The sequence below is a fragment of the Rhinoderma darwinii genome, chromosome 3 (genome assembly GCF_050947455.1).
Source record: "Rhinoderma darwinii isolate aRhiDar2 chromosome 3, aRhiDar2.hap1, whole genome shotgun sequence".
Classification (NCBI taxonomy): domain Eukaryota; kingdom Metazoa; phylum Chordata; class Amphibia; order Anura; family Rhinodermatidae; genus Rhinoderma; species Rhinoderma darwinii.
The window spans coordinates 216022439-216034851 of record NC_134689.1 but is presented as its reverse complement, the minus strand read 5'-3'; the positions used below and the strand labels follow the sequence as shown (position 1 = coordinate 216034851).

Below are 12413 nucleotides of genomic sequence, written 5' to 3'. Positions count from 1 at the left end.
ACACGCTACGTTTTGAAAGATTGCAGCTTTATTAAGATTCTTTTGAAAAATGTGTCTGTTTTCTAAAATTAATACAGTGTTTATGGATGTTACTATAAAATAGATGATCATGCTTTGACTTCCCCATGTTATGTTTGGGAATTTCTATTGCTCACTTTTCATTATGTATATGAACATGAAAATAGATGATCCAATCCTGAAAATAATACAAATACTGCAAACATAATTTAGCAAATGGGTGTACATTTAACTTTAAATAATTGTGTACTTCACCATATGATCATAAGATGCTCTTTAATAAAGTTGAATCCAATATGTAATAGAATAAATGGCCATGTCTCGCAAGTGACAACGATACAAGGAGCACTGCTTCTTAAAAAAAACCATGTCATATAATAGTACTTGTAAAAAATGCTATGGCCTTGATGTACAGGCTTGAGAAGTGGTGAGGTATCTGTATTAGGTCTTATTTACACGAGCGCTGCGCATCTCGGACATGAAAAACTGCAGTTTTTGACGTCCAAGGTGTATCCGTGCTCAGCGCTGCGGGACGCGATGTATGCATCCCCATAGTTGAGAGTCTATGGAGGGATGTGTGATGCGCGAAATGAACGGACATGTCCTATTTTCCAACGGACCCTTCACACGGTCCGTTGAAACAACTGCTGAGTGAACGGCCACATTGAATTACATAGGTCCGTGGGACGTCCGCTGTTTCAACGGCTGTCCGACGGACGTTTAACACGTTCGTGTAAATAAGGCCTTATACTGTACTACACTGTACTATAACCATTGTCAGGGTGGACAATGACAGGGGGCCTATGTGCAGGAACATTATATGGACCCTGTGTTTTCTAACTGCTATTTTGATGAAAACAAAGTTCTAGTCATATATCACCTCCATCATGACTCAAGCAAATCCCCCACCAGCAGGTCAATCCACCAGTAATTTGAGTGTCAGGGTCATGGAATCATTAGCACAATCCTTTGCATGAAATATAATAGACAACATTTTTCTTTTAACCCCTTGACGCACCAGGACAACACTATGTCCTGGTGCGGGGGTTGAAGTATGGAGCGGGCTCACTGGCAGAGCCCACACCATTCACTGCGGGTGTCGACTGTGTATTAAAGTGGTAGTGGGCCACCATGCCTGAAGTGCAGCTGCACAGTTTGCACATATATGTGAACTTCTGACAAGTGTGGTTTAAGTTTTATCATGAAAATTCTTCAAAAAAAGAAGAAATGGCCACTTCTTTAAAAGACAATTCTCTACACCAATTGTGTTGCAATGTACAGTATTTGCCAACCACAATATTTTTTGTTTTTCAAAATGGAAATCAGATCCAGTAGTAAAGCATTGAATATAGAATGGTATAAAGCATTTATTTCTTTCATATCGGATTCAGATTCTGGCAAAACAAAAACCTAGGTTCTGCAATGTAACTGCGGTGTATGTTCACAGATTTAAAGGTACACTCTAAATAAAAGTCATACACTTTGCTGTGCTTAGTGCAGGGCTTGAGGAGAAGGAGCATGTTTGCGTCTTTTTGCCCATTGTAATTGGACGTCATGTAAATTTCCCTTATTACGGAACTGAATTCCAGTCATATAAAACAATAGAAGCCAAAATATGGATGTGTTTTATCCTCCATTGTTTTGGAATATGGGGGGAAATATGGCTCCATAGTAAGAAATTCACTGTGGAATGATCCTTTTCTATGTTTTTGACAACATCTAAAGAAACATCAAGACAAATATCAGTGTAAATGGACCTAATAGCTAATAACCAACTATATGTCACATTGGTTGAGCTCAAAAAATGATTTAATATGTATCATACTAGTAAAGATGCAAACTTCTGCCATCTATCCGGAAAGAGGAAATCCGTAGTTCATTTCTGGCTTTGGCACACACATGATATACTACTCATCACATTTACTGTAATAACCACTCAACAATAGATGAAATACAAAATATAAAACATTACATTTCCAGATGAGAAGAAATGCATAAATTAATTCTATATATGTGTGCGTGAAAATAAGATTTAAATCTGGATTTAAACTTCAAAGTTCCAAAAATCAGATCCATTTTACATGTCTCATCGAAGAGTAACTCTGTTTAATGTATTTCTGTTTTCTCAAATAACTTTGATCATCTTCTAATCTTTGATAGTTCTTAACAGATGAAACCCAGATGAAACAAAGGGCTTTATAGACTTTGCCAATCTCCCTATTCTACATAGCCACTTATTGATTTGGCATTAATCTGTGCTTCGTTATGTCTGAAAATCTAAGAAGGACAGCTTTCTTTTGACCTAATAAATACCTTATGGGCCTTGGCTCCCTTTAGAACATCTGTCATTAGACGAGTGCAAACTGAAGCTAACACATTCCCTATTAAATATTAATCAGCAGTGCAAGGATAATGGATAGATCTGGACTAGCGTGAACTCTTCTAAGGTATTTCTATAAAAGATCTCAAGAAATTGGGAACTGTAATAAATATGTAGATGAAATATAAAATAAAGCACTAATTAAATGAGGTTTAAAGAAAAGTAAATTTATTTCTATGTAAGCAAACTAAACTTCAAAGGGCTCCACTCCAAATCACTATATTTAGTTTCAAAAATGTTATATTAATAGCAGGTGCTCTCAGTTCATTTTTTTTTTTTTCATTTCTATGTTCTAAATGTTGTATCGTTCCTAAATGTACCTGTTACCTGTCATTAGGAGCCAGTGTCCAGTTATAAACCCAATACGATTGGTGGGGCATGCAATAATAGTAGAGGTTTGGCCAACTAGAGGATCCTCATGCACAGGGCCGTGCCCGTAGTCACAGCCCGCGATTGCGGGCACGGCTGGCCGCCGACGGCCGCGCCTCGTATTTTCGTGCTGTGCTTCCATAAAAAATATGGGAGCACGGCCCGTAAAATCCGAAAAGTAGGACGTGCTCCATATTTCCCAGCACGGTTCTACGGCACGGACACCTTTCTGTAGCACTACGGAAAGGTGTCCGCGGCCGATCAAACTGGGCTGGTCTGTAATTGCGGAGCGTATTGCGGTTCACAATTACGGAGATTTTTTTACGGTCGTGTGCATGGGGCCTTAAAGTGTAGATAAAAGATCTTAGATTAGATTATACAATTTTGGATTAGATTCATGCGAAATACATGTGAAGACACATTTGTCAAACAAAGTACATCGGAATTAAAAATAAAATAAAATATGAAAATTCAATTGTGACTGCATTTAAGTGCAAACTCCCACTACCTTAAGTCATATTCATGGAAGCTTGGGTAGTTGAGATCTAGGCTGTTTTTACTGAACCCTACTTTACTGAATCCTGTTCTTGTAGAACTGACATGACCTGAGATTGGTGCTCACCAATGAATTTATTATTTTTGTTCATAACAATGTGGTGGCTTTATATGGTCAAACAATTAAATTTAGTTTCTTGCTCTTTAACCCTGCAATTATTTTTTAGGGACATAAATCACCTGTAGCTACAGTATTTGGTTCACATCATTTCATTTTTTGCAGGCACGTGAACATCTCTTCAGTGTGGGGACCCGCAATAATGAAAATCAGCTAAATATAATGAGAATTCTCTTGATTTGTAACATATAAATCTTATATTGCAGTTTATAATGAACAACATAACGTTTGGACAAGAAACAAACCACGCTGATTCTTAACCTCATGTTGTAGCTCATGCCTTCTAGAGTACGCACGCACAAATACGTATTTATTTGTTTTTTGTTTATGTAGATTTTGTAAAGTAATACTGGCTGACCCTTCATGCTCTCCTCTCCACAGCTGATTTTGGAAGTATTTGTTGGAAACAAACGTATAAACCCAAGATTGCTCAAGATTGTGTAGCGACAGGAATGGCTGTTTCTGGCCTTATACAGACATTTGTTTATTTCTGAGTTCAGCATTGTGCTAATAGCATCTTGTGCTAGGAATTTATTGAAGCTGCGGAACGTTCTCATTTTCCCAAAAATATGATTACAATTGCAATCGTCATTATGAATTGTAATTCTGCAGAATTTAGGGATAGGCTGTACAGGTATAGACTGGTCAGTGGTAAAGTGTGCAATGTGTTCACTTTGTTATCACTTTTTATGTGAACAAGAGTGCAGATGTCAGCTTGGAGCGAACATGAAAATAAGATTTCCTTATATGTAACCCTGACTATGTTTTTATTGTGGTGAGCAATAAAAAGTCTAGGTGTAGCTCTCGCCATACCGGTCTGCAGGGTTTGGAACGATTAACTCTATCATTTCCAGAGCGTACAGTTTAGAGGGAACAATGCCTAAAGGTTTAGAAAGCCCCTGACGGAACTAAAATTCAAGGCATATATGTTATTTTGTTTTCAGAATTCCAATCTTTACTGTGACTGAACATATTTATTAGTGAGGCAGGTTAGAGTCACACTAGCATTTATTTTTATACATGTAAACCTAGGTTTCGATGTGGCAGGGATGCAGGTTTTTTTCATCAGATGTTTAATCCAATGGAGATCAGATTTTACAACTGTTGTCCAATATCTTTCATACATAAACCTCTACAGTATTATACATATTTTAAAAAAAAATAAAAAAAAATAGACACTAGTGTTAATGTAGTCGTATAAGTAAACATTTTTATTTTAAAGCCGTATTTCCTTTTCCCACAGACCTGCTCCTGTCAAACAGCTGCATCCCGTTTCTGGAGTCATCGCCCGAAAGGCTGGGTTTTCAGACCCTTCTGCTTGATGAAGAGAGAAGCCGACTGTTCCTTGGAGCTAAGGATTACATCTATATGCTCAATCTGGTTGATGTAAACAAAAATATAAGAAAGGTTGGTAGGTTTAAAACACTGTTCTTATGATAATCGTCTTTTCAAACAGTTTTTACAATCCAGTGACTTCCTGGTGAGCACCTCCAGTGGATGCTACGCTGTGTTATATGAACTTTATGTACACAGACTGACACTCAGCTTTCTTGCTAGATATAAACAGAAATGTGTGATCAGAATAGAGAGTTCAGCATATTTGGGTATTCTGTAGGTCATATATATCAATACGTCATGAATAACATAGATTTGTCCCTCTAGGGTTATAGTTATAACAGCCTTCACTAGCCTGCTTCCACTCAGCTGGTATGCCAGACTGAGTATGCCAGTCTGATAAATGACCCCTACTGTGTTTACCACAGTATTTTATAAAAATGTGAGCAATTTAATTTAGATTGTAATTGGACAGGAATAAATCTTATGTCTGTACATGCAATTAATTATATTGACCTAAATTACCTCCGTTTAGATATTTTAAGAGTTGTCATGCAATGAAATTACAAGTTACAAGTAGTTAGTATTATTATTAGTTTTGTTTTATTTCTATATATATATATATATATATATATATATATATACATATATATGTGTGTTTTTTAATTTTTGATATTACACATTAGAATCTGCATCTTCTGCTTTAGGGCATGACCAGACGTGGCAGAATTGCTCTGGAATTCCGCTGCGGACAGTCTGCAGCGGAAATCCACAGCGTACACGTTTCTCCATTGCCTTCCACAGCTTATTAGTAGTGTTCGTTTACACGTTGCGAACAATTCCGCTGCGGACAGTCTGCAGCGGAAATCCACAGCGTACACGTTTCTCCATTGCCTTCCACAGCCTTTTAGTAGTGTTCGTTTACACGTTGCGGACAATTCCGCTGCGGAGCATAGGCCGCAGTGCAGAATTTGGTGTCCGCAGAATACACTGACTGTTGCGGACGTGTAGCAGACTTGTTGCGGACTCATTGCGGAATTTCTCCATTGACTTCAATGGAGAGTCAAAATTCCGCAATGAAGTCCGCAGATGTTATGTCTGCTGCGGAGCATATTGGTTTTACTAACATGACATTTCTTCATTCTGGCTGGACCTATGTATTTCTAGGTCTGCAGCCAGACTGAGGAAGTTAATGGGGCTCCCGTAATTACCGGTGACTACGTGTGTGCACCCGTAATTATGGGAGCGTTGCTAGGCGACGTCAGTAAATAGTCACTGTCCAGGGTGCTGAAAGAGTTAAGCGATCGGCAGTAACTGTTTCTGCACCCTGGACAGTGACTACCGATCACAATATACATCAACCTGTAAAAAAAATAGAAGTTCATACTTACCGAGAACTCCCTGCTTCTTCCTCCAGTCCGGCCTCCCAGGATGACGTTTCAGTCCAAGTGACGGCTGCAGTGAATCACAGGCTGCAGCGGTCACATGGACTGCCGCGTCATCCAGGGAGGTCGGGCTGGATGGCGAAAGAGGGACGCGTCACCAAGACAACGGCCGGGTAAGTATGATTTTCTTTTTACTTTTACTAGGGAAAGGGCTGTCCCTTCTCTCTATCCTGCACTGATAGAGAGAAGGGAAGCACTCTTCCCCTCAATACGCAACGGCTAGTCTGCATCAATTTAATGCCCATTTTAGGCAAAGCCGCAACAGAATCTGCGGCATTGATGCGGACAGTGTATGCAGAACTCCGCCACGTCTGGGCATACCCTTAAAGGCTATGAAAACATTTGATAGCTTATAATAAAAAATGTATTTTGTTTTAGTGCTGCAGCTTCTATGTATCCACTATACATAAAAGCTGCATAACACCGATGTAGGCTGAATCAGTCTTTCAGCTGAATTGATGGCTCGGCTGACAGCAGCTACTGTGTGCCTCTGACACGCAATAAAACCCTAAGGCTGAGTTCCCACATAGGGTGAATGCTGCGGAAATTCCACAGCATTTACAGTAGCAACAAAGTGAATGAAATTTTAAAAAATCTCATGTACACGCTGCCGAAAAAATCGACAGCAGAAACGTTTATAAATTGACCTGCGGGGTAGAATTTAAATCTGCAGCATGCAATTTATGCTGTGGATGCGTTGCACTTCTGATGCAACAAATAACCAAATGCTGCGAGTTTTGTAGCGGAAACGCAAAAATTGCAAATAAGAAAAAAATTAAACCCTTTTTTCTGTGTAAAACTAATTGTAAAAAATGCCTACACTTACAGCCTGGCCATTGTCATAGCAACGTTTTCTTCTGTTGTCCGTCCAGGCTGGCTGTCTGGGATGACGTTTCATTCCATGTAACTGCAGAGCAAATCACAGGCTGCAGCAGTCACATGGGGCCGGGCTGCATGGACAAACCTGGATGCTTCGCCATGACAACGGCCCGGGGTAAGCATTTTTTTGAAGCACCAGATTCCGCAGTGGAGATTCCACCCGAAATACTGCACCACAATTTTGTGCGGTTTTTCAGGCAGCGTATCTGACTCGTGGGAACGCAGCCTAATACTGATCAAAATACTGATCAAATCTGTATTGATAATTTAGATTTGATTGGTATTAGGGCTAAATGGTGTGTCAGAGGCACACAGGAGCCACTGTCAGCTGAGCCGTCAGTCCAGCTGACTGACAGATTTTTCTTAAAGGCTATGTACAGCTTTGAACAAATTTTTTTGCAATAGAACAATGTTTAAGGACGGTGATTTGGAGTCATTTTTTATTAAAAATAAATTTAACTTTTTGAGATACAGCTTCTATGTTTCCTGTATACATAGAAGCTGTGTCTTGCTGTCAAAGCTAATTCCGTCAGGTCAGCTGGAATGATGACTCAGCTGGTAGCCGGTCCTGCGTGTCTCTGACATGCAGGATCCAGCTAATAACAATCACATGCAGGATCCAGCCACTAATCACATCTAAGTTCATAAACCAGATCAGAGACACGCAGGACCAGCTTTCAGCCGAGCCGTCAGTCCAGCTGATCTGACAGAATCGGCTTTGACAGCAAGAAACAGCTTCTATGTATGCAGGATACATAGAATATGTATTTTCAAAAGTTAAAATATTTTTAAATAAAAAACAATTTAAAAGTTGCTCAAAATCACCTTAAATATTGTTTTAGGTAAATAAAAAAAGGCGTTCAAAAGTGTACATAGCCTTTAAGTTGGCTTTATGCAGCTTCTATGCATAGTGGATACATAGAAGTTGCAGCGCTAAAACAAAATAACATTTTAAGTAAAACTATATTCGAAAACGGTTTAGTATGCCAAATGCATACATTAGATAAAAAAAGGCATAAAAGGTTTTCATAGCCTTTAACTCTTACTTAACCACAAGCAGTTATGTTCTCAGAAGCAGCAGAACAACCTACTGTACTGTTTGCTGGATAGAAAACTGAAAACATGTGAACAGTTTCCTTCATCTCCAGTCCTGTGGTAAATACCAATCTGTCAATTTACTTCATCATGCGTTGTTTGCACTGAAATACTATTCAGAAATATAATCTAGTTTACCAATGGGAAGAGCTAGTGTCATCTGTGTGTAGCACCAGTAGGACATCTGCCGCCAGCTATTTTCAGATATTCTATATCTGGACCATGGTAAATCCAGTGTTGTATTCCATGTACTATATTAAACATAGATAAGACCCTTCTGCATTATGTGTGCTTATATAGATTATTGCTCAAACAATGACATTTTGAGGGGGTTTCAAAATCTACTGACGTCTTTTAAAATTCTTTTGATCTACCTCATTTCTATATTTAAATTTCATCCATTAAACGAATAGACATAAAAAAATATTAACATAACTTGTTTAGATATTAATATTTTTAATTAATGAATAATGAATTCATATGTTCTTTTGGCATTACATATTTATCTTTTGACTAATTTAAGGTAACAGTAAAAAAATTTAAGAAACCATTTAAAAAGAGAAATCCCTAAACAGGCTTGTTATGAATCTCATCTTCTGAGATGTCATAATGCACAACATCTTTGATGGTGCTTAAAACCCCTTAGTGACATCCATCTATATAAATGTTGTTGCAATCTTCTGTATATATATACTAAGGAGCTGAACCCGCAAAATCAGCTGTAACATACAGTTGACTCCCTGCTGCAACTGCTGGGATCAGACCTTTAACCCATTAGATGTGCCCGCTGCATGTTAGCGGTTAGACAGAGGGAGCTGGTGCCCTCTGTCACCTCCTATGGCACCCCTGTAACACTTTCACAAGGTGCCGATGGGTTGCTATGGCAGCCAGGAGCCTATAAACGTGCCCCAGGTCTGCCATGTATAGAAGCCTATTAGGCAGTGCATTATATGAGCAATCAGAGGATTGCACGATTAAATCCCCTACTGTGACATTAAAAAAAAAAAAAAAAAATTTATAAAGAAGCTTTGTGAAAAAAAATTAAAGAAAAGAAAAATTAACATTTTTCCTTACACAGTTTGATGGAAAAATAAAAAAAGTTATGGCTTTCAGAATGTGGTGACACAAAAACAAATATTATTTTTTTAGGAAAGGGTTTATTGTGCAAAAGTGGTAAGGCCCCATGCACACGACTGTAAAAAAACCTCAGTTTTTGCAGACCGCAATCGCGGTCCGCAAAAACGGACCCATTCACTTTCATTGAACGCGGACACCTTTCTGTAGCACTACGGAAGGGTGTCCGTGCCATGGAAATGTTCCGGGAATTATGGAACATGTCCGTTCTTTTGCAGTTTGCGGGCCGTGCTCCCATACTTTGCATGTGAGCACGGCCCGAAAATGCGGCTGTCAGTCGGCGGCCGGCCGTGCCCGCAATTACGGGCCGTGATTGTGGGCACGGTCGTGTGCATGGGGCCTAAAACATGAAAAAACTTTAAAGGGTTTGGTATCGCAGTCATCGTACTGAACAGCAGAATAAAGTTACTATGTCATTTATACAGCATGGTTAATGCTATAAAAACAAAACCCGAAAATGTGCAGGATTGTTGTTTTTTTCAATTCCCTCTTTAAAAAAAGTTATATATTTTTTTTCCAAGACATTAAACTATATGAAACCTAAATAATGCCATTTAAAATTAATTTAGTACTGCACAACTCTGAGCATGTAAGAACGTAAAGTAACGTTGTAGAGAAAGGTCGCCGAGTGCTGAGGCACATAGTCCATAAAAGTCGCCAACCCTCTGCTTACTCATTAGGGCCTCATTCACACGGCAGGGTTTCCCAGCCGGGTGCCGGCCGTTCATAAATCGGCCGGCACCCGGCTGCATTAGGAATAATAGACCCCTAATGGGGCTATTCACACGACCGATTTTTTGACGGCCGGGAAAACCGGCCGTCAAAAAATAGGACATGCTCTATCTTCGCCCGGGTACCCGGCCGCCCGGCTCCCATAGAAGTCTATGGGGCCGGGTAATACACAGCCATCACCGGGATGTGTCCCGAGTGATGGCCGGGTTTTCCGGAGCTTGCGCTCTATCTCCTCCTCCTCACAGCGCAGAGTGCATGTGAGGAGGAGGAGTTGATGCCATTCTGACGAATGGCATCGCTGTACACTGTGTGGCAGGGCCGGGGTGTACAGCAGGTGGAAGGGAGCGCTGCGCTGGCTCCCTTCCCCTGCTTGAAAAGCACCCTGGCCCGGCGACACCTTCGATGGCGCCGCTAGCAGCTGCAACTGCTGCTGCTGCAGCTGCTACTACTGTAGCGACGCCACTATAGCAGAGCGGGGAGGTATGTCCCCGCTCTGCTATGTGCTAGCCGCACTTTAGCTCCTTGAAGGAGCGGAATCCCCGTGTTTTCGGGGATTCCGCTCCTGGACAGAGCGCTTGATGTCTCTGTCCATATCTGGGCAGTGACATCAGGGGAAACTCCTGAAGCGGAATCCCCGAACACATGGGGATTCCCCTTCAGGAGTTGCCGCTGATGTCACTGTCCGGATCTGCCCGGCCCGGCCCGGCACGGATGCAAACTTAATGCAAACTGGCCGGGCAAAATGGCCGATTTTACCGGCCGACACTCGGGCTCGGGAACGACCCGGTCGTGTGAATCCCGCCTAACAGCAGAGTTCCAAACCTTCTCTGGTATTAACATCAGCACCAGAACAGTGGTCCGGGAGCATCATGGCATGGGTTACCGAGCAGCTGCATGCAAGCCTTACATCAACAAGCAAAATGACAAGTGTCGGATGGAGGGATAATGCTATGGGGTTGTTTTTTAGGGCCCCTTAGTTACAGTAAGTGGCAAATCTTAATGTTCAGCATACCAAGACATTTTGGACAATTGTATGCTTCCAACTTTGTGGGAACAGTTTGGGGAAGGCCCTTTTCTGTTCCAGCATGACTGTGCCCAAGTGCTCAAAGTAAGGTCCATAAAGGCATGGTTGGGTGAGTTTGGTGTGGAAGAACTTCACTGGCCCGCACAGAGCCCTGACCTGAACCCCATAGAACGCCTGTGGGATGAACTAGAACAGAGATTGTGAGCCAGGCCCTCTCACCCAACATCAGTGTCTAATATCAGAAATGCTCTTCTGCATGAAGTTCCCACAGACACACCAAAATCTTGTAGAAAGACTTCCCAGAAGAGTGGAAGCAGTTTTAGCTGCAAAGAGGGGACAAATGCCATATTAATACCTATGGATTTTGAATGGGATGTCGTAAAAGTTCCAGTAAGGCTAGATTCACAGAGAGTTGAATACGTTCATGTGACGGCCGTCATACGTACCTATGTAATTCAATAGGGTCATTCACACGGCTGTTGTTTCCACGTACCGTGTGAGGCGTCTGGTGAAATATAGAACATGTCCTATTTTGTTTTGTTTTCACAGATCCCTCCATAAACTCAATAGTCCTCCGTGGACTGCATATGTCACTCAATAGTCAAAATAAAAAGATTGTGCTGCAATGGAGCACTAGAGCTATGTATTCATAGGAGCTGTATACAATGGTAGAATTTGATTTTAATCAATACTATTTGCAAAGCTGCTTAATTTTTTTTTAGATGCATTATGGCAAGGAAAAAAAATAGGTTAAAAACTGTACATTTTCTATAAAGCCTTGTTCACAGAGTGCAGATTTGCTGCAGATTTTACATGCATTTTTAAGCCAAAGCTAGAATTGTATCCAGGAGAGGAGACACTTTAAGGCCTTCCTTTTTATATTTCTTCCGTTTTATTTTGTTCCTGGTTTAAGCTTAAAAAATACATGCAAAATCTGAATAAAAACTGCACTGTGTGAACAAGGCCTAAAGGTTCATTTTACACCTGGGAAATTTCCTGAAAATTAGGGTGAGATGATAAATATGAGGTATTGGCAGTGAATTTGATATCAACTTTCAATTGTAAAAGATAAAACCCTTGTGTATCAAGCAAAATGGCAGGTCCCTTGAGTGACATTAAGTGGCAATTAAACTGTATGACAAGTGGCATGCTTATAATAGCCCGTACATTACACACTGATGATAAAACACCTTGCTACTTTTATGAAATGTATTTTCCATTTTGTCCAATGATTACATCAGCAATGTGAGTCTGGATTGTTTCGTATTCTGAGGGCACGGCATGATTTGTCATCATATATCATAACATACTATGGAAATGGCATAGTCG

At 40.5% G+C, this 12413-nt stretch overlaps 1 protein-coding gene across 1 annotated transcript in view; it reads left to right on the top strand.

The window, feature by feature from the left end:
* The window catches only part of SEMA3D (semaphorin 3D), a 175102-nt gene that overhangs the window by 67556 nt on the left and 95133 nt on the right, over positions 1-12413 (top strand). Inside the window, exon 3 of the mRNA XM_075857368.1 lies at positions 4684-4847. Coding sequence (XP_075713483.1) covers positions 4684-4847 — 164 coding nt within the window. The remainder of the gene's footprint in view (positions 1-4683; positions 4848-12413) is intronic.